The 22,319-nt window shown below is 45.2% G+C and overlaps 1 protein-coding gene across 4 annotated transcripts in view; it reads right to left on the reverse strand.

Annotated features, from left to right (window-relative positions):
- Positions 1-19,023, reverse strand: part of LRMDA (leucine rich melanocyte differentiation associated) — a 1,126,962-nt gene extending 1,107,939 nt beyond the window's left edge. For 3 of the 4 annotated variants that reach the window (XM_054242288.2, XM_054242286.2, XM_054242285.2), the window contains exons 1-2: positions 18,910-19,023; positions 12,288-12,388 (exon numbers count right to left, since the gene is read on the reverse strand). In XM_054242288.2, coding sequence (XP_054098263.1) covers positions 12,288-12,388; positions 18,910-18,939 — 131 coding nt within the window. In that variant the 5' untranslated portion in view covers positions 18,940-19,023. Of the gene's footprint in view, positions 1-11,860; positions 12,389-18,909 lie in introns of those variants that run through there. The other variant, XM_054242287.2, reaches the window with a different exon arrangement.
- Between the last annotated feature and the right edge of the window lie 3,296 nt (positions 19,024-22,319).

A 22,319-nucleotide genomic window follows, 5' to 3' on the forward strand; every position in this document is an offset into this window, starting at 1 on the left:
AGAAATGTGTTTGGGCCTGACAGTTACATTAATAACAGCCCCTCACACTGATAAATATGCAATTGCTACTATTAAGAGTTACCCAATTATGGGGAAAATATTTCTCTACCTTATAAATAAATCCATCAAGGAAAAAGAAAGTTTTAACAATGGTGCATTTTCTTAAAACACTTCTCCAGCTGCAAGAAACGGGCCATGTGCGGGTTAACGCCCCCTCTCCTGCCCTCCCTCCAATTGTTTTTAATAAGTCTTGCTTTATCTCAAGAATGGTTTGGTGATTTTTTTTTTTCTTTCAAACCTCTTTTGTTGGTCTTCCCTGTTCTACCCGTCTCTTATTTCTTCAGAACCAGAGAAAAAGCAGACACCCAGGAGACTGAAAAATTGGGTTCTGTATAAACTCAGCGAGGAGCTTAGGGGAGGTGGTGCAGAGGTGGGGGCACGTAGCTGATCTCCATAATGATGGGTCTGGAGGAGGAGCTTTAAAAAAAAAAAAAAAAAAACTCTACACGTAACCTGAACATGTGTGTGTCTCTCTCTCATTTAAAACCCTAAGTGACCTTGTGCTAGGGCAGTGATGGGGGTGGGGGTGTGAAGGGGAAGAGAAAGCAGCTGGGATGGAAGAAGCCTTTTATTAGAAAAGTCTCGGCCAGGGAGAATTTGTAGTTATTATATCCCTACAATTAAACACAGACATCCAGCAAAAAGCATAATCACTCCCCTTTCATCATCAAGGAGCAGGGAACAGCTGAAATCACCAACACTACAGTCCCTGAGGAGAGGAAAGAGGCTTTTCAGACAGTGGGTGTGTGCACGCAAGTGAGTTCATGTGCAAATACACACACACCCCCATGCACCTCTTCTTTTCCCTTCAGACTCAAAATTCAAGCATGCAGTTGTCCGTCTCAAGATCCCCCAGTCCCAAGGCTGGCACCACAAACAGCAGTTGCTGAGCCATTTGTCCCATGGCTGCGACCTTTGATCTGAACCACGCCTCAAAGAGCAAGGGAGGAGAAGAGGATAAGTTCTCTGGGAAACTCCCACCTTCCAGGCCTCATGAGATCCTGCCTCGCCAGACTTTCCAAATCAGAAAGGTTTTAGAGAACTGGGAGAGGGCAGGAAATGCTAAATGCACGTGACTCCAGGGCCTCCAGGGCCTTGAACTCAGAGCAACAAAATCTACTCAGACCCTGGTTACAGTGGCTTCCATGGGCTTTTAATGATTTTTTAAAAAAGGAACGAAGGAATGAAGGAATAAAAGAAAGAAAAGAAAAAAAGAAACTCCCCCCTCCCTGCAAGGAAATACAGGCTTGGAAGTAGTTTTCTTCTCCCATACACACAAAAAAAGATTTATGCCATGAAAAGCAGTTTAGCATAGCCATAAAGCTGAAGTCAGGCCACGGGGGCCATTTAATCCCAGCTCTCCCATTTAGCCATCAGGATGGTCTCAGGCAATTACTTTGCTTCTATGGGACTCAGTTGCTTCATCTGTGAAATGTGAGTAAGAACGGCTCCATTCTCAAAATGCTGTTGGGAGTAAATGAGGTAACGTATGTAAGGGTTCTGCCCAGCCTTGGCATGTAGTGTATGCTCGATAATGTTGGCTATTTTTTAATAAGAAAATAAACATAACTTTTTTTTTTGAGACGGAGTCTGGCTCTGTTGCCCAGGCTGGAGTTTAAACAATTCTCCTACCTCAGCCTCCCGAGTAGGTGGGATTACAGGTATGCGCCACCATGCCCAGCTAAATTTTGTATTTTTAGTAGACATGGGGTTTCACTATGTTGGCCAGACTGGTCCTGAACTCCTGACCCCAAGTGATCCACCCGCCTCAGTCTCCCAAAGTGCTGGGATTACAGGCATGAGCCACTGCAGCTGGCCTAAACATGACTTTTGATGTAATTTGTCTGACTCTCTGTCACTGGACTCCTTTGGAGAACACAGCCAGTCCTCTCTTGGTATTGTTGGCAAGTCTGCTTTATCATGAAGCTCATCAAAAGAACCATTCTGCCAGCTATCTCCAACAGGGCTCCAGAGGTCTTTCTGAACAAGCTGCAATTGGCATGGGGGAGAAAGGATTCCTTTCGTCCAAAGCTGTCCCATGCCGACAACATCTGGCATCTCTGGCCTCACCCACTAAATGCTAGTAGAGTCCACCCCCATCACTGCCCTCTAAAGCGGCAGAATTTCCTGGTTGAGAACTTGAAGGTCTAGCAAGTAGAAAGTCTGAAAGGGTTAAATTCTCCCATGTCCCTCCCCACACCCTCAAACCACCACTACTCCCAACAGCCACCCTGACAATGTGGAAGGCAACACCACTCACATGCACAAGGTCCTCAGAACAGAAAGCAGAGCAGAGGGAGAGGGTGGGGCAGTGGGGCCCAATTTCCGAACAGCTCAGGGAGACAGAGAAACTTTACAAGACAGGAAAATAAACCCAAGATTCTGGGAGAGCAAAATGAGTGAGAGGGAAAATAAAAGGCATTATCAAAAAGTCTAGGAATTTCTTATCCTAGAGGCACGAAGGCAGCTGGAAATATGGAAACAACGTTTATGAAAGCACTTCCTAAATTATATTGCAAGTTACAGGGATCATCATCACTGGAGAAAGTGAACCTCAGGAAAGCCCTGTGGCCCCTTAGCAATTGTCTCCAGCTGCCCACCACCTCCTGGCCCAGTCTTACTGTGGCACAATGCACCATTTCCTCTGGGTAGAAATCCAGGAAGTCAGGAAGCCTTAGGGAGGAGGGGGTGCCATGGAAACCACCTCACAGTGCCTGAAACCTGCTGCCTTCGTGCTCTTCCCTCCCTCATTGAGTCAGGTTTTTGTTTGTTTGTTGTTGAGACTGGGTCTTGCTCTGTCATCCAGGATGGAGTGCAGTAGCACAAACACAGCTCACTGTAGCCTCTACCTTCCAGGCTCAAGTGATCCTCTCACCTCAGCCTCCCAAATAGCTGAAACTACAGTGCATGCCACCACATCTAGCTAATCTTGTGTATTTTTTGTAGAGACGGGGTCTTGCTATGTTCCCCAGGCTGGTTTCAAACTCCTGGGCTCAAGTGATCTTCCCGCCCCAGCCTCCCAAGGTGCTGGGTTACAGATGTGAGCCACCATGCCCAAGCTAGTCAGACTGCTTTTGTGCTTCTACAGGCAGGGAGGTCACTCCAGAAAGTATGAGTAAAGGGAATCAAAGTCTTCTAAGTGAGGTTTTTTTTTGTTTGTTTATTTGTTTTTTGAGATGGAGTCTTGCTCTGTCACCTAGGCTGGAGTGCAGTAGTGTGATCTCGGTTCATTGCAACCTCCGCCTCCCAGGTTCAAGTGATTCTCCTGCCTCAGCCTCCCAAGTAGCTAGGATTATAAGCACCTGCCACCACACCTGGCTAATTTTTGTATTCCAGGTGGTGGCAGGTGCTCATAATCCTAGCTTTATTAGAGAAGAGGTTTCACCACGCTGGCCAGACTGGTCACAAGTGAGACATTGTACATCACCCCCCTAAGTCATTTTCCACTTCACCTTTTGATTGTGTGTTCTGGTGGTTGCTGGAGACAACAGGATGGCCAATGATATTCTTGGAACAAAAATTTTTTTTACCGCATCGCTCGGCTTAAAGAGAACACTGGTTCTAACATACATAGAACCTTTCCTCCTAGGAATCAGTCAGGATATATCAATGCCCTAGAAGTATACTGAGAATCACAAACAGTTTATCTTCTAAAGCCTGTCTTTTCTACCATCACCTCTTCTGCTCAAGGCTTACAGACATGAGCTCTGTTGCCTCCCCTACCCGAATAACAGCACGCTTCCCCAAAAAGGCCACTACATGTGAGATTTGAAACAAATATGAACAAAGCCCTCAGCTGCAAAGCCAGTAGTTAATGAAGACCCACTACCAACAGAACATGTCCTTTGAACTGTTCTCCTAAGAGTCGGGTGGTAAATTTTCTCTCCCCAGTCCCACTGGAGCATGATCAAATATATGCTCCTAGCAGGCAGGGATAAAAATATATATGAGATGAGCTGGTTTAGCCTCTAAAATATCAGAGACAGTTGGAAAGCTAAGGTATTTATATTAGTTAGGAAAGGCTAGGTTATGCTGCATTAACAAGTAACTCCAAACTTGTATAACACAGATTTATTTCTCGTTAAAAATCTATGTCCACAATAGATAAGCAAAGGGTTATACTCATTCCTGGTCAGAATCCAAGAATGATGATCATATTACTAAAAGATGAGTGACAAATCATTCTCTGGCTCGTACAGATTCTGCCCAGTAATCATATCAAAGGGTGCAGAGATGTGCAAATACATTATATGTTGAAGGAGATCTTGAATATCTGTGAGGAGCCCCAATGACAAACATAGTGAAATGGCCCTCACTATGGAGGATTAAGCCCAGGCTTTTAGCCTCAGTGGCACCATGTTCTAAGCACTAACTATGTTTACTGAAGACCTATTACATGCCAGGTAATTTAGAAGGTGCATTACACACAGCACTCAACATTTCTGCAATTAGCCCAAGGTCAGTTAACCAACAGGTGCGTGACAGAAGCAGGATTTCAAGTCACGATGGTCCAATCCCAAAGCCTTGGTTCTTTTCATTACACTTCCCATCTTCCCAACAGAACAGCAAGTTAACAGCCCAGTTCTGTCTAGCAGTTCATAACAGAGACACAGAAAGTATGGTGTGTCTGTCCTCAAAGCAGCTCTGACAGTACTCCAGGTGTCTGCCTCATTGCTTGCAGCAGGGGAGAAAGGGCGAAGCCACTGTTTGTTTTCTGAAGTTTCCCAAACTCCAAAGTCCTCTACCCTCAACCTGGCCAAAGCCAAGGAAGCAACAAGCAAGCTCTACCTAAGAAATTTTCTCCTAAGCAATTCTCCAGCCCACGCATTTATCAGAGTGATGCTAAATAAAATGCGACTGCAAAGAATTTAATTTTTAAAACGTAAGCTTCTTGTTGCCATAGATCAATTAAACTCTCTTGCTTTTATTGCCAGGTTGACATAGGCATATTTATCACTGTTTGCCATGGGAGCTCTGCTCTGCCCGCTGTGTTCAACAAGCTAAGCAGGCAGCCCACTCAGGGCCCCTGGGGGAGAGGAATAGGGCCACCAAGGAGAACTCTGCCCTGCCCCAATCAGGGGACATGGGAAACTAAAGAGCTGGAACAATTCATTAAAATGTCTTGTGTGGAACAGATTGAGGAACCAACCCTGGCTAAAGCGCAGAATTCTCTTTACTAATTAACAAAGGAAAGGTAAAATATGAACGAGCTCAAGGAAGAATTTGGAATCATGGACATTCAAATACCCTTGGTAGGAGAAACTGGTATAATCTCTCCAGAGAGTAATCTGACATCTGTACCAAAGCCCCCCATTTTGTCTAGAAATTTGTCAAAGCAACTCATTAATGAGTATGTCTCTGATTAGTGACATACTATACATGTCTATTTATATTAGAGCTATTTGTAGTAGTAAAAATCTGGTGGAAAAAAACTAAATGTCCAACACTGAGGAATGACTTGAAAAACCATTAACAGTTGTGATACAGGCTGGACACGGTGGCTCATGCCCGTAAGCCCAGAACTTTGGCTGTGGTGGGAGAGTCACTTGAGCCCAGGAGTTCAAGACCAGCCTGAGAAATCTAGGGAAATCCCACCTCTACAAAATTTAACAGCAACAACAACAACAAAATTAGCTGGGCATGTTGGTACACACCTATAGTCCCAGCTACTCAATAGGCTGAGGTGGGAGGATCATTTGAGCCTGGGAGGTTGAGGTTGCATTGAGTCATGATCATCCCACTGCATTCCAACCTGGTTGACAGAGTAAGACTCTGTCTAAAAAAAAAAAAAAAAGAAAGAAAGAAACAATTGTAAAGCAGTTAAGTATTTATTGAGATGGGGAAATGCTTCCAACATAATGTAAACAATGGAATCATTTTTTAAAGTATTTGGCATCATAAAAGACTAGGAAGACAATACAGTGATAACAATGGTGATTTCTGGTTGGTAAGATTATCAGTGACTTCAGAGGAAAACGGTTTCCTTCATACTTTCTCTGAGTTTTCCAATATTTCTATATTAATTACTGTTGCTCTTATAAGAAAATAAAATCATCTTCAAAAATAAAGATCTTAAATACAGTTTCACACAGATGTAGACAATGGACTCACATTCACTAAAGCATTCAAGTTCAAAGGACAAAATGTCATGCCTCCTGGCTGTCACCTGATCATCTCCCTAAACCCTCTATCTTCATTCCAGGGTGGATGGCAAAACCCTAACCCCGAGAATTGAGTCCAGAGAACTCAATTCAGCTCACAGTCACTATGGCTGCCCTGGTTCCCAGCCAATCACAACAGGAAGAAACAGCTCCAGGCTGAAAGAGCAGAAAAGAGGAATGTGTAAGCCTTTTAAGGGAGCCAGAAATTTCATTTGGGCCTGTTTTCTTGCTTCCGTTCCTGTTTTCTTGTGTCCGTTGTGTGACACTGACACTGGCTCCAGTAACTTTAAGCCCCCTCCAGGAAAGAGTCACAAAAACAATACAGCCTGAAATCCATGACCTGGTGACACATGGAGAGGTCACCAGTTCACTGCTGGACAATCCAACTAACACAGAAGAGAATACACCATAGTTAATGCAGGAAAGAAGACTTTGAAGTGTAATGGGAAAAAAAAATACAAACAGTAACTTCAAACAAAAGTCCAGAACTTATAAATCCATAACTACCCTCCATTCCAGCAGGAACAGGTGGCCACAGAATCAGCAGAACCACCTCTTTCATGAATGAGATTAAAAATGATTGTAGATGACTAAGAATGAATTACAAGACAACAAAGAAGGATGTTCCTTACATGAGTGGTTGAAACCCAGTGCCTTTCTTTTAACTAACATCTTGGCAAGCAGTAAATACAAATCTGGCCACATAAAAAATTTCACCCAAAACAGATCAATAACAAATAGGGATATTAAATAAGTAATCAAAAATCTCCCAACAAAGAAAAGTCTAGGACCTGATGGCTTCACTAGTGAATTTTATCAAACATTTAAAGAATTAACATCAATCCTTCTCAGACTCTTACAAAAAATTGGAGAGAAGGGAACACTTTCAAATTTATTTAAGAAGACCAGCATTGTCCTGATATCAAAGCCAGACAAGGACCCTACAAGGAAACTACATGCAAATATCCCTGATGAACATAAAAAGCAAAAATACTCAACACAGTCAACAAACCAAATTCAACAGCACATTGAAAGAACCATGCACCATCATCAAGTGGGATTTATCCCTGGAATGTAAAGATGGTTTAACACATGCAATCAATACATATGGTATGCCACATTAACATAATGAAGGATACCACATTAACAGAAAAAGCATTTGACAAAATTCAACATCCTTTCATAGTAAAAACTCTTAACAAATTAAGTATAGAATGAATTTACCTTAACATAATAAAGTTCATATACGACCAGCCCATAGCTAACATCACACTCAACAGAAAAATATTGAAAACTTTTCGTCTAAGATCAGGAACAAGGATGCCCACTCTCACCATTTCCATTCAATATAGTAATAGAAGTCCCAGCCAGAGCAATTTGGCAAGAAAAATAAGAGGCATCTAAATTGGAAAGGAGGAAGTCAAACTGTCTCTGTTTGCAGATGACATGATCTTATACATAGAAAACTATGATGACTATACCAAAAAAACTATTAGAATAAACACATTCACTAAAGTTGCAGGATACAAAATCAACATACAAAAATCAGCTGCATCCCTATACACTAACAAAGAATTATCCAAAAAAATTAATCTGATTTACAATAACATGAAAAAATAAAATATTTTTATAGGAATAAAATTTATTCCTACAAATTTAACCAAAGAGGTAAAAGATCTGTACAATGAAAACTATAAAACACTGATGAAAGAAACTGAAGGATACACAAATAAAGGGATATATCCCATATGATCTAAAGTGATCAACAGGTTCAAGGCAATCCTTATCAAAATTCCAATGGCATTTTTCACAGAAAAATAAAAAAAATCCTAAAATTCATATGATACAAAAGATCCCAAACAGAACAATTCTGAGCAAAAAGAACAAAGCTAGAGGCATCACACTACCTGATTTCAAAACATACTACAAAGCTATAATTTTCAAAACAGTACATACTGAGATAAAAACAAACATATAGACCAATGGAATAAAATAGAAAGTCCAGAAATAAATCTATGCATTGACAGTTAACTGATCTTCAACAAAGGTGCCAAGAACACACAAAAGGGAAAGAACAGTCTCTTCAATAAATGGTGTTAGAAAAACTGGATATACATATGTGGAAGTAAAAATTGATCCCTTATCTCACACCATATACAAAAAACTTGACCCTTCTCTCAGATAATATACAAAAATCAACTCAAAATGGATTAAGAACTTAAATATAATATAATGCACAGCATGGTGGCTATAGGTTATATTACTGAATTGTATATTTGAAATCTGCTAAGACAATAGATCATTCATATTCTCTTCATACAAACAAGGGAACTGTGTGAGGTGATGGATATGTTAATTAGCTTGAGCTCAGTAAGCATCTCACAATGTATACATGTATCAGAACATTATATTGTATGCTACAAATAGATACAACTTTCAGCTGTCAATTATGCCTCAATAAAGTTAGAAAAAATTTAAAAATCACGTTAGTTTATGTATGGAATGTCTCTGGAGGATGACACAAAAACTGAGTAACAATAGGTAGCAGTGCAAAGGGAAGCTGGGAGGCTAAAGGACGTGGGTGTAAATGAAACTTTCTTCTCACTGCATGTTTGCTCTTTCTGAAGGTTGTGCCATGTGCATCTATTAACTATTTAAAAACTGAATAAACAGAACTCCTTGCCTAAAAGTAAACTTTGCCCTAAAACACAAGTGGACTGCAGCTGATCTTGCAACCTAGGAGAGTGTAAAGTTTTTATTTGTCAAAGTATTGCTCTATTTAAGGCAACATCCTGATATGACTCTTTTAAGGTAAAAACATAATAATAATAATAATAAGCCTGCAGAGATGTTCTAAAAGGATGGTAAACGGTTAATTTTTCTGTATATAACAAAGGGAGAATTTTGTGCTTCTGAGGATAGCACAAAAATCCTGGAAAGTTGGTAAGTGACATGGAAAAGAGACAAAGGGCCTGGGAGAAAGAGGCGCTAGTCACATGCAGGAGGCCTGACCCTAATGAGAGCACCGCCAGGCAGAAATTCTCTGTAGCAAATAGAACTCCAAAAATTTCCAGGAACAGTGCTATCCCAACCTTATCTCCTGCTGTGTGCCACAATTACCGCCCAGCCCCCTTCACTACACCTTCAGCTGGCAGTACAAGTCACTATGTAATAACATGGTGTTGGGCTTTGGAGAAATGAAGGGGGTGTCCCAAGTGGGGCCAGGCAGGCTGCCAAAAGGAAAAATAGCAGGCAGCAGAGCCAAGAGATGGTCAGAGCAGGGAATTGTGGTATGCTGGGTACAGGGCAGCCTGACTGGGAAACATGCTCCCTGCAGTCCCATGGAAATAGTGAGGGGCAGAGAGGCCTAGGGAGAAACTGTCTACAGAACATGGGATATGGATTCACAATATTTCATTTGGATATCATGATCCCTGAAGTCTAGTGGGTTTGGGTCATTCGCTCCATCCCTACGCATTTGGAAGGTAAGTTTAGAATCTCCTGTCTCTTCTTTTCTCACTATTTTTTCCCTCTCGTGCTTATTCTTTTTTTGGTGTTGTTTTTTTTAGACAGAGTTTTGCTCTTGTTGCCCAGGCTGGAGTGCAATGGTGTGATCTCACTGCAATCTCTGCCTCCTGGGTTGAAGTTATTCTCTAAGGGAATACAGACACCTACCACCACGTCCAGCTAATTTTTTGTATTTTCAGTAGAGATGAGGTTTCACCATGTTGGCCAGGCTGGTCTTGAACTTCTGACTTCAAGTGATCCACCCACCTCAGCCTCCCAAAGTGCTGGGATTACAGGCAGGAGCCATCGCACCTGGCCTCTGCTTATTCTTTTTAAGAGAAATTAGCTAAGCATCTAAAGCATTTTAGATGTTGATTCAGCTGAAGGCAAAGATAGAGACCAGTGCCCAAATAAGCTCAAATCTTCCTCTAACACCCAAGAGAGCTGTTGCCTCCCCTACTCCTCCCTCCCATTAGGTAAATAAAGAAGGTCAAAGGTGATCCAGTCCCAACCACACCCAACTCAAGTCAGAAGTGCTTTTCTCCATTCTGGTCTGTAACTCCCTCCAGCATAACCAAGTCTTTAAACTTGAACTTTTTCTGAACCTTAGACCTCACCCCTTCATTGCTCATCCCTTGCCCAAACTCAGCTACAATCCAGTGTGGAGCTCACACACTGACCAAAATGCAGACAAGAACAGGCTCCTGAGCAGAAGTGAAACCAACTCAAACACAACACTACAGAAATGTCTTTCCTCTCAACAAAGGAAAATACTAATCTTCAGTGTTCTCCCTCTGAATCCACTTTTCAGTTACCCCCTTACTAAATTTTTCTGCGTCTAGTACGTTGTTTCCTACAATAAATTCATATAGATCCAGCGCCTCAGAGCCAACAGCCCCTTCTTGCCACACATACACACCTCCCAAAGTCCAGTCCCTCCTCTGCCAAAGAAAGGCGGGGCCCCTGGACATGACAAAGATGGCTGTGTTTCCTCAAACCCAACAACCCAGTCCCATGACCCATAAGCACTGATGCTCCCTCACAGGACACAGCCTCCTCAAACCCACATCCCGCTCCCACCAGCTACTCAGGGCAACCACAAGCCCACGCCCCGATCTGATGCCCTGAGCCCCTGGGGGCCAGTCACACAGGAGGAAATCCTTCCATACCCAGCAAAGGGAGCCTTTTGCCCAAGTCTGCTCTAGAAAGCTGGAACATTCAAGGCTGTGCACTCAGTCCTCATTTCAGATACTGGAACCAAAAAACCAACCTTCATTTCTTTAGAGTCAGCATGTATTTACTTGGCTTCCTCTCATCACTGTGCACTACTTTGCAACTTGTCAGTTTCCACCTCTCCCCAGATACACACAACCCTTTGGGGGTAAGGAAGAATACACAGACAGCAGCCACTCTCCTTCCACCATAACCTTCAGGATGCCCCTTTCCTGGAGACAGCACAGCTCTGTGTAGCCACGTGCTCCTGAGCAGCATCCGAGGAGTTCTGCTGGCTGACCTCAAACAAATCTTCTTCTCCCTCTCTGGTGCCTTAATACCCTGAGCTGTGTTCATTTTCCTTCACATTCCTGATTCCCAGGTATCATGACTCAGCGGTGGGAAATGAAGACTCAGAGGTCTACAAGCAGGAGAGTGCCTGGGCCCTGGAACGGAATTCAGGTTCATCTCTCCTTTGATCCCAGCACAGTCTGTCCCACTCAGAGGGCAGCACAGCTATCAAGGAGGGCATGGAGGAAAAAGCCCTGGGTGGCACCATCCTGTTAGGAGGAAAAGCAATCGCCTTGCCTGATGCCTGACCCCTGCTCTTATCCCACCGACACCTGCTTTCCAAGTACCTCTTACTTCTCTCCTCCAAGCCCCCAAACCAGACACAAGGCATAACCCTTTAGGGAGAAAGGAAATAACTGCCTATATTCTCCACTGGAATAATATACGAGATCACACTTACCTTTGCCAAGACTGGAACAGTTGTCAGAGAATTTCCCTCCCACCCACCCCACGCCAACAGTTTAAATTGCTTTGAAACACCATCTGGGAGAAATTATCATCACAAATATTTAAAGCTCCAATTTATAAAAAGGCAAAAGAAAGAAAACACACACATACACACACCCTACCTGTGATTCAACGAGTGCTTTGGGACACGCATTTATCCAAAAAAGCACACCTAGACACCCCAAAACACTCTTGCAGGTTCCATCTCATTCCTTCCCCAAGAGTGTTCTGACCTGTCTGCACAGGTATCCATGAGAAAGGAAAAAAACACAGTGAAAATATGATGGCCCTCTCATAGGAACTCATGTGAGATGAATGAGGCTCAAAATGTGGGCTGCCTCTTCAGCAGCACAAAAAAAAAAGTCAGCCAAGCAAATACCAGACACAGTCAAACCTTTGCGGTGTGATTCCACGCATCTGAGAGCCTTGTGCTGAATAAAAGGACACCCTACGAAGAGCTGGAACATTTGACTTTTATCTGCTGGCCCTAAAGTACCCAGGAGGATTGGGCCTCCCAGGCCTGGCCTACATCTTGTGAAGGTTACATACCTCAGAAGGTTAAAGCTCAGATCAAGCCTCTTTGCGAAATGTCCACAGTCCCTGCCAAGGTGCTCTGGAATTTCTCTGCAGTCCTGGCCTATGTAGGACACCTGGAAATTAAATGGAACAGAAACAATGTGGCAAACGGAAATCACCCAGCTGCTCCCAACCCTGAAATTACCGATCCAGTGATTGCTTCCGCAACTTGAAAGGCATGTTTCTCACACACAGAAAGGCCACATTTCTGACTGTTTTCCTGATCAAATCAGCTTTGGGGGCTCCAAGGACTCCACCAACAGCTCTCCTTTCCTGGTGCAGTTAACATGACGGAGACTAATCCCAGGACAATGGAAATTGGACTAAAATGGGCCAGATTCAGGTGTCCAAAAGAAATCTGATTATCAGGGCACGTTGATATAACCGCAACAATCGCCCTCTCACTCAGGGGCCTTTGCAACAGCTGTCCCTCCACCCCTTCTTCTCCCTCTCCTCCACTGCCCCCCAGTCCCCTGGTATGCACATTACTTCATAAAAGACACAGCAGATTCACTTACCAGCATTCAACTTTTAGGGTGCTGGAACAAACAGGGTTGGAAAAGAAAACCTCCCCAGACCAACAATCCCATCCAATTGCCACTGTGTACAAAATGCCCTCCACACCCAAACAAAGCTGATTTGAAGGCAACTAGGGCAACAATGTGTGGTCCTCCTCCAGTAGACCTTTGGCAACCAATCCCGCTCTACACACAAAGCTGTTCCTTAGTCATTCTTCTGTTTAGTTCAGATTATTAAGTACCCATATATGCCCAAATATTAAAGGGCTCAAGTGAACTGAATCTGAACTGACTCCAGAACTGATGCCTGTGAGGTCAGTGGCCTTTCTCACTACCCTGATCACTCAGTTTTTGGAACCCATTTTTACAGACAGCAATCTGTGGGCAAACAAGCAACTAATCCCCAAACCATAAAACAAATCCATAGGATCAGTTGACCAATGGGCCACAGTGCATGCTGTTTCCCTAAAGTACAACATGCTCAACCCCCAGGTAGAAATTCAAGCCCAACACATGCTACAACCTTCCTCTGGTTACCCTACAAATCACATTCTTCCACACATATAGACACAGATATCTTAGAATGAGAGGGAGAGGGATTCCCCAGGAGGGTGTTTCCTCAGGAGAAACAAGACTATGGTGGCCATCTTACATCCTCAGATATTAGGTTCACCCATGTGAACTACCGATATCCAACCATTTTAGAACCACAAAATAGCTCTTTCACATGGTTCAACCTAATACAAGCCACACTGAACCCTGCCACCCTCAACATGTCCAGTCATCTCTCAACCTTCTTCTTTCCGTGAGGACAAACTGCTGACAATGCAATATCCTGTATCAACTCCCCTCCCGTCACTTCATTCTAGGAGAGAAAATAAGGAGAAAGGACAGAAAGATAGCTGACAGCAATAAAGTAATTTTGACTCAAGAAGTTACAGGCTAAAAAATAAAGGACTGTAAGCTCAATCTAGCAATCTCCCTCTTTCTACCTGGGGACCATCTTTCACCTCAGTTCCTTGTGTAATAAATTAAGTTCTGCTTCCAAGCTAAAACAGAAATCACAGGCCAAAGAGACTGAGGCTATAAGGCCCCAGTCTATCTGGGGACTTCGATTTCCCTCAGGATCTCTGCTCAATCAGCAGCTTCTTCAGTATTGTTCATTCACAATGAACCACAGGCTCATGGTGCTCACCAGAAAATCCATCCCATTCACCCCAGCCTGCACCACTATCTTGTACATATTATCAATCAAGACCTCTGTAATATATATAGCAGAGATGTTGTATTTTAGATGCAGAAACTGAGCTCCTTCCTCTTGGAATGACCAAGGACTAAAACTAGTAGAGACCCAGCTTGTCAAATCTTCTTATATTTTATACAAGGAAACTAAGACTCCAGAGGCCTGCCCAGCACAATACAGCTTCTTAGTGATAGAGCCCAGATCAAGTCCTACACCATAAGTAAGGACTTCCAACTTGGGGGCCGTGGAGTGCTTACAAATCCACATGTGGGTGTGGGATTTCTCTCTCTCTTTTTTTAAGATATGGGGTCTCACTGTGTTGCTCAGGCTGATCTCGAACTCTAGACTCTAGCAATCCCCCTGCCTCAGCCTCCCAAAGTAGCTGGAACTGCAGGTAAAGCCACCATGCCAGGCAGATGCATGTTTTCTTTCTTTCTTTTTTTCCTAAGACAACATCTCACTCTGTCACCCAGGCTGGAATACAATGGCATGGTCTCGGCTCACTGCAACCTCCGCCTCCCAGGTTCAAGTGATTCTCCTGCCTCAGCCTTTCAAGTAGCTGGGGTTACAGATGCCCACCAACATGCCTGGCTAATTTTTATATTTTTAGTAGAGATGGGGTTTCACCATATTGGCCTGGCTGGTCTCAAACTCCTGACCTTGTGATATGCCCACCTCAGCCTCCCAAAGTGCTAGGATTATAGGCATAAGCCACTGCACCCCACTGAGTTTTCTTGATCAACAAATGCCAATGGTGCATCTATCATCATGTTTTGGCTTCAAAATGAGTCTTCTGAGCTGAAAGGGCAAGAACTTCTTTCACGGTGTTACACTGAGGGCCCAAGGGCCCAAGAAGAATGCTAGAGCCTGGGAAAAGAAATGGATATTTGCTTCCCTTTTCCTTCTGTAGGAGTCCCTTTCAGAGCGGAAACAGGAGCACCGAGGACAGCTATCACCACGAAGCATTTGGATCACTCCCAGCATCTGATGAGACTTCCAGCAGCCTGTTTCATTAGATGGTCTTACCTATACAACATCTCAGGAAGACTAAGAAAAATACAACCTGTTCTCATTCCACAAAGATGAAGACCAAGTCTCAAAAGTTTAGCACTAGGACCAACCCGATAAGCAATCTGCATGCTTAGACAACCCCTGTGGTAAACTAGAAGCTTTTAGAGATGTGAATTAAGCCGACCAGGCTGAAGGGCTCAAATCGGCTGGAAAAGGCTTAAAAGCAGCAAGCAGCCACTGCCAGGCATTGCAGGCAACATTCAAAACCAGAAAAAAAAGACTTAAGAAGTACTTCTGAGGGAAGACATTACCTCTCAGGATGTCAGGAAGCTTCTTAGAGCAAGGACCACCTACTGTAAGATTCAAGGCCAGAAGAGCCACATCAAAAATAGTTTGCTTCTTCAGCAAAAGGGAGACAGGGTATAGAGACTAATAGATCCTAAATGGCACAGGAGCAAGAGCATATCTAGAACACCATTGCATTTAGTCAATTACCTTTATTTAGACTGCCTTGAGGAACAAAGATTTGAACTTATAATTTCTCTATTTTCTCTAATTTGTACCCTAAGACTTCCACCCTGGGTGGAATGATAACAGGAAGGGACACCATTGCCCAGCAAATGAAAATAAGTTAAAGACCCCCAAGGAAAGGAAACTACAAAGGGAAAGGAGTGTGTCTGGAAGGGGTCCTCACCCATATACACATCCAATCCCTCCGAGCAGAAGCTGCGGAAAATGACCAAACGCATAAGACTGCAGCTTTCACTTTGCACCGGGACTCTCTGGCTCCCAGGGCACTTCTGGAGATGATGAGTTTGTCAGCAGTCCGATGTTGAGGAGATTATATTATGATGTCTGCTCCTAACCAGGGGCGGGAGATCCTCAATTTTAAATTTGTAATACTGAGCTGGGCATAGTGGCACACACCTGTACTCACAGCTACTCAGGAGGCTGAGACGGGGAGACTGCTTGAGCTCAGGAGTTTAAGGCTGCAGTGAGCTATGATCACGCCACTGCATGTCAGCCTGGGCAACAGAGCAAGACCTTATCATTCATTCATAAATAAATAAGTGCATGTGTGATACTGGAAGCTGTCAGAGTAGCAACAGCCATAGGTCCAAGTCTGATTCCCAGTACTGCTACGACTAGCTGTGTTGTCGTGGATGAGTCACTATCTTCAAGTCTGTTTCCTCTTCTGCAACTGGATTAACACTAACTGCCTCCAAAGGTGTTAAGATAATATAAAAAACAACATTTATTAAATGCCTATCATGGGCTTGTTATCTATTCAATCCTCATGAAACAGCCCCATGCATATTTTTGTGCCTATTGTACTTACAGGAATGCGATGAGCTAACAAATTAAAAGCACACAACACCGTCCTTGGCACCCAGTGGCCACTCTGTTAAACAGCTGTTGAATCAGACCACTATCCCCATAGAAGGGATTCGTTATTCCAGTATCTCTTGGGAAGATTTCGGTGCCCAAATTCCAAGTTTCTATTTGTGTCTACAATCGTATTGTCATGAGCTAGAGGAAAAAGAAGAGAAGTGACTTAATGCTGAACATAAATGATGCACTCAAGTCAGGAGAAGCCAAATGAAGTCAGATCCGTGGCAAATGAAAAGACTTTTATAGAGAAAAGCCATAGGGAGACTGCAACGTCACCAAGCATGGGGCATCACAGGCCTGTGGAGTTCCTAAAAACCAACTCCACAGCAGCATTAAAAGCAGTGACCTAACTTCAAGTCAAGCAGCATTCATCTCATTAAATTGTTTAATTGTATAGGGTTTTTTCCTTTGCACTTAAACCGTCCCTTTATTTGGGATTTATAGGTCTCTAGATATGGAAAAGTTGTATCTGGCTGTATGTTTTTATATTTGAGTAACATTGTATTAAAAACTGTATTCATATTACGGGCTCATGGGAAGTTAAAGAAGAATCTACTGAAGACTGACAAGCACTGTTCCATGCTACCCACATTCAAGGTGCTACCTCTTATAACGGCGCAGCCATTAGAAATCTCTGGGAGCAGAATACCAAAAACAACAACAACAACACACAAATCCACTAACCTGGGCAGTTTAGGAAACAGGGCACTAAGACCCCAGGGCAGTTTCCCAACCTACCTTCTTAGCTCCTCCCCAAGCAACTCCATCCTTCTAAAATGGTCCCCAAGGGCCTAAAATGTCTCACCACTTCCATGAATGCCCTTCGGCTATCTGGAGTAGGCTAAGAATGGGGGTGCAGGAAAGATCAAATCTAGGAAACAGAAGAAGAGCAAAGGAAAAGGAAGCACATGAAAGCACTCAGCTCCATGAACTTGCAGCAAGGTACACCTGGAGAATATCACATCTGAAAATGCAGAGACCTAGGGTCTGAAGGGGCAGGGAACTCTCCTTCTTAGGCAGATACTCCTAGAGAAAGAAGAGGCCCTCTTGTCCAGTCCCTCCCTCTAGGCAGTCATATTAACTCCAAGGAAAAAAAGCTCCTTTCTCCACTGGCTGAACAAGACTAGTCGTTTTTAACATCTCAGCAAGCTGGTAGCTCCCTGGTCTGCTCACTTGTGAACTCTGGTTTTCTCCAGCTCTCTCCTCCCAGGCTATGGGTCAAGGGACAGAGCCAGCATTCCTAAGCAACTGTTAAATGAGGGGTATGCAGAGATAATGGAAAGTCTAATTTCCAACAATGCTTGGCATGGTGCCTGGCACACAGTAGGCACTCAATAAATATGTGTACCTGATGAAATGACAGGATTTTGGAAAAAAAGAAAACAAGCAGCGGCCAGTTTAATGGGCAGCACAGTTGGCCCTCACTGCATCTGTAGGAGCTGTAAAAGACCGCAGAACCTCCTCTAGGGAGGAATCATTCCCTTCAGCCCAAAGTAATTTCAAAATCCAATTGTGCCTGACACCACCTGCCTTAGACAGTCCAGGAGGAGAGCTTCAAAAACTCAGAACTTTTTCTCCAGGGTGTGCAGGGAAAGGCAGGAAGTAAGAGGGCTCTGGCTTCATCAGAGAGCAGAGAAAAAGTTAAAGACAGAGACCTGGCTTTTCCCGCAGGTAGGACACCTAGTCCCAGCATGGCTGAGTTCATGCCTCCTGCAATGACTTTAAACACCTGAGGCTTCACTACAGAGCTGAAAGCACATGAGGCTGGGTGTCTGGCACCCAGGGTTGAAACTGGAGTGTTCATCAGACCCCTGTTCAAGAAATCAGGTGTGGAAACAGAACTGGAGGTCGGTGGCCTTCCACCAGCCTTTGGAAAGGAATCTATGGCTATGGCGTAGCCCATCCAGCACAGGGCCCACCAGCACCCTCGTCTCCAGGGACGTGCTGGGACTTCGGTGGCCCTAGGCACTTTTGCCTTCGTAAACCTCTTCCTCCATTTACAAATAAGTAAATTTGTATGTTACAACTGCATTGGTATAAAGATGACTAGATCAGTGTGATTTATCAAAATTGATTCTTTGACCAAAAGTTTTTAAAACTCAGATTATGAAATTGGAGTATTTTCTGTGGGCCCCCAAAAGTAGCAGCGCCCTCAGCATTGTGCCCACTGGGCCTGCTCAGTGAGGCGCTAAGGGGAGAGGGAGTTCGGGGGATCTCGGGGGTGTTCTTCCCGCACAGCCAGGGGGTGTGCCAGGACCGAAACGGGGTCTGTCTTCGACACACTAGGGCGAGCCTGAGCACCTGACACCCGCTGCAGATGCAGTCCCCTGATGCGAGGACGGGTGTCTAGGCCCTAGGGAGCCCCTGAGCCCCGCCGTCCCTCCTCACACGTTCTGCACCCGGGGCGGAGGCGGGGCTGGCCGGGACTTACTTGAGTTCCACTGACCACGAGCCCGGCCATGGCGGCCAGAACGCGGGGGCGCGGCGGCGGCGGCGGAGGCGACTGGGAGCGCTGCAGGGGAGCGCGGCGGGCGTGCAGTTCCTCGCTGGGCGTGCAGTTTCGCACGGGGCAGTCAGCTGACCTGGCGGAAGCCGGGGGAGCTGGCCGGCCGCGGGAACCTCAACGCCGCCGCGCGCCGCAGCCGCCGCCCCTCGGCCCGGCCCCCCGCGCAAGTGAGCCCCGGCCGCCCGCTGCAACAGGTGGCCCTCGGCGCCCTGCGCCCGGACGGCTTTCCGACTCCCCGCGTCCCTCTGTCCCTGGGTGTCCGAGGGCGCAACACTCCATGCCCACAACTTGATCGCGTGGGTCTGGGCCAGGCCCGGGGTGGGGGGATTCCTATCAGGGGCGCTCCATCTGAGCCGTTAGCTGTAGACAGCCGGGCCTTTCCTGCATTTCACAATCTGCGTTACGTAAGGGCCCTCAACTGCGCGACGAGGAGCCGCTGGAGAGGGGGAAAGTCAGAAGGTTGAAGGACTCCTGGTGGAGCAGTTTCCATTTGTAGAAAGGGAGAAGGACTGGCAGGGGTTGAATTTCCCTATAAATAAAACGCTAGCTTGGCTAAAAGCATCCCACCCTTTCCCTCTAAGTGTTGGCAATAATAAACACTGGGGAAGGATAATTGGCTGATGACCCCAAATTTCGAGCTTCTCTTACTCTCCTGCTCCTCAGAGGGAGAGATTTGTGAGGCTTAAAGTCATCAGTGGCATCATTCGCTGTTCCCCACCCACCGCATCCCCATCTGGAAGAGGTGGTCATGGGCCTCCTGTCTGGATGAAAGGAGGCCCAGTGGGCAGGTAACTCCTTAAACCCATGCCTGTTCTTCTCTGGAAGGATCCAGATTTTCTCCTTGCCTATTCTTGCCTCCAAGCCCAGGATGAACAGAGCTACCCAATATCAGCTGGTTGTCGTCTTCCGCTCCTACTGCAGCTGAGAGCCAGCTCAGCCTTAACTGGCCTCTCTCCCCTCCTACTTTAATTCCAGTGGGTATAGGCACCTCTCAAATAGAGAAGGGAAAATTGAGTCCTGACTTGCTGGATCCTGATCTTACACACTGCAGGTGCCTCAACCCAGTAGGCCTATTCGTAATTGTAGCTCCCCATCTCCACAGAGGCGGTTATTCACAGGGCTTTGATTTCATTTTCCCCAGCGTCTGGCACTTAGAAGCCCCTGGTTCTGCAGCTGATGATGACAGTCATGATCATGGTTAAACATTTTGTGGCTGGCATCGTCTCCCATACAGCGCTGGTCCTAACATATTGTTAGGTGGGCCCTTGTCAGCATTCTGATGAGCATTGCTGATCTTGGAGGGTTGACCTTCCTGCCCTCTCTCAGCTGGGAGGAGCAGATTCCACAGAGTGGAGCAGTAAGAATGCAGTCTTGACTGTGTTTACTTTGGGGGATTCCAGGAAATGCTGCAACGAAAGGTCCTAAGGCCAAAAAAGAAAGCTTACACTCCAGAGATAAGGGGATCAAAGGGAACCTTCCCAGGCCTGCTGCCCCAAGGACCAGCTCCCCCGCCTCCTCCCTCCTTCTCTGCTGGACGCACCCTCTGGTCCATTGTCCACTTTTGTCTGCTTTTCCTGCCTGAAAAAGAGGAAGTGGGCCGGGGCCCCAGCCAGCAGCTCTGCCCTCCAAACCTTTCAGTTCAGCTTTCCTAGAAGGGCTTTGACAGATAGAAGAGGACTTGCAGAAACAGGCCCAAGTCTACTCAAAGATGAAATTGGAGACCGGGTCTCCCTTCCCCAACCAGAAGGGGGTTAGTGAAGATCATGTTATCCATCCCCCTGCCTCCATGCACAGCTGGGTTGTCTAAGTGTAAGCTATTCTGCAGACACTACCAATGTCACCAGAGTGGGCCGGCATCCTTCCCCCTTTCCACACCCTCTCACTACTGTTGCCTCCTCCACATAGCCCCAGGACAACCATTTTAAAAAGTCCAATTTGATCCGACCTAAAATCTTTCAATGGCTCCTACTCAACTAATGATTAATACAGTCCAGAATCTCTAGTATATCCCTGAAGATCTCTTATAATCCCATCAATCCTTACCTCTTCAGCCACCTCTTCTGTCCTCTAGTTGGCTCTACAGAAGCTGTTAGTTTAGGCTGGAAATGCTTCCCCACCCACTGCGGTGTGTGCTCGGTGAACACATCAAGAAGACCAGTTGATGGTGCGGGGAAGGATCATGTGCAGAAGTCACAAAAATTAAGATCAGGATAGCTCTGTTTGAGGGGGCTTTAGTGTTGGAACTATAAACTGATAATAATAGAGAGCTATTGAAAGTTCTTGAGCAGATGAGTTGTCTACTAGGGCTGCTATAACAAAATGCCATAAGCTGGGTGCTTATAACAACAGAAATTTATTTTTCACAGTTCTGGAGGCTGGGAAGCCAAAGATCACCACACCCATGATTTGGTGTGTGATGAGGGCCCACTTTCTGACTCCTAGACAATGGCCTTCTTGCTGTGTCCTCAGATGGCAGACGGGACAAGCTAGCTCTTGCAGGCCTCTTTTATAACCGTACTAATCCCATTCCTGAGGGCTCCACACCAATGATCTAATCACCCCCCACCCCAAAGCTCTACCTCCTAAGACCTTGGAGGTTATGATTTCAACATGTGAATTTGGGAGGGACACAAACATTCAGACCTAACAGAAGTCATTTCCTAAATGTTACTGGGGAAGGGCACCAGCAGGAACAAACTGAATTCACCTGTCCTTACTCCTCAGCTTTTGGAATTAGTCTTCAGAATAGAAGAACAAGGAGAAAGATGAGGGGAAAGGAGAATAGAAGGAACAGAAGGAGGAAGTGGGGGAAAGGGAGAGAGGAAAAATGAAAAAGAAAAAGAATCTGTGTCCCTGGACCAAGGAAGATTGGAAGCCGGGAAGGGGACATCGTTCTACCTCCTCATCACCGTTTGGAACAAAAAGGAACATTAAACAGAAATAGTAAAGTTCTTCCATGATGTATCCCTCCCTTGGGGAAGCGAGAGAGCCAAAAAATAAACACTGAGATAAGACTGACCCAGGAGCAAGTCCAATAATTCCTCTGGAACACAATGAGTTTACAAGAGTAAACATAGGAGATGAGTCCTGAACACAGCTCTTTCTTCTGCCCCAGCTCCAGGAGCACTGAGGTAAAAGATGGGCTCACTCACAGTCACGGCCCTCTCACCCTGTTCCATGACTAATTGAAAGTAAGCTGCAAGCTTCCTATCCTGCCCCATCTTACTTCACAGCCACTGTGCCCCAACTTGTGCTAGGCACTGGGGACATCCATGACTGACACACATGCTCAGACTGGTGCACAGACATTTGCAGCACTGTGTCAACAAAAAGTG

This window comes from Callithrix jacchus, chromosome 12 (genome assembly GCF_049354715.1).
Source record: "Callithrix jacchus isolate 240 chromosome 12, calJac240_pri, whole genome shotgun sequence".
NCBI lineage: Eukaryota > Metazoa > Chordata > Mammalia > Primates > Cebidae > Callithrix > Callithrix jacchus.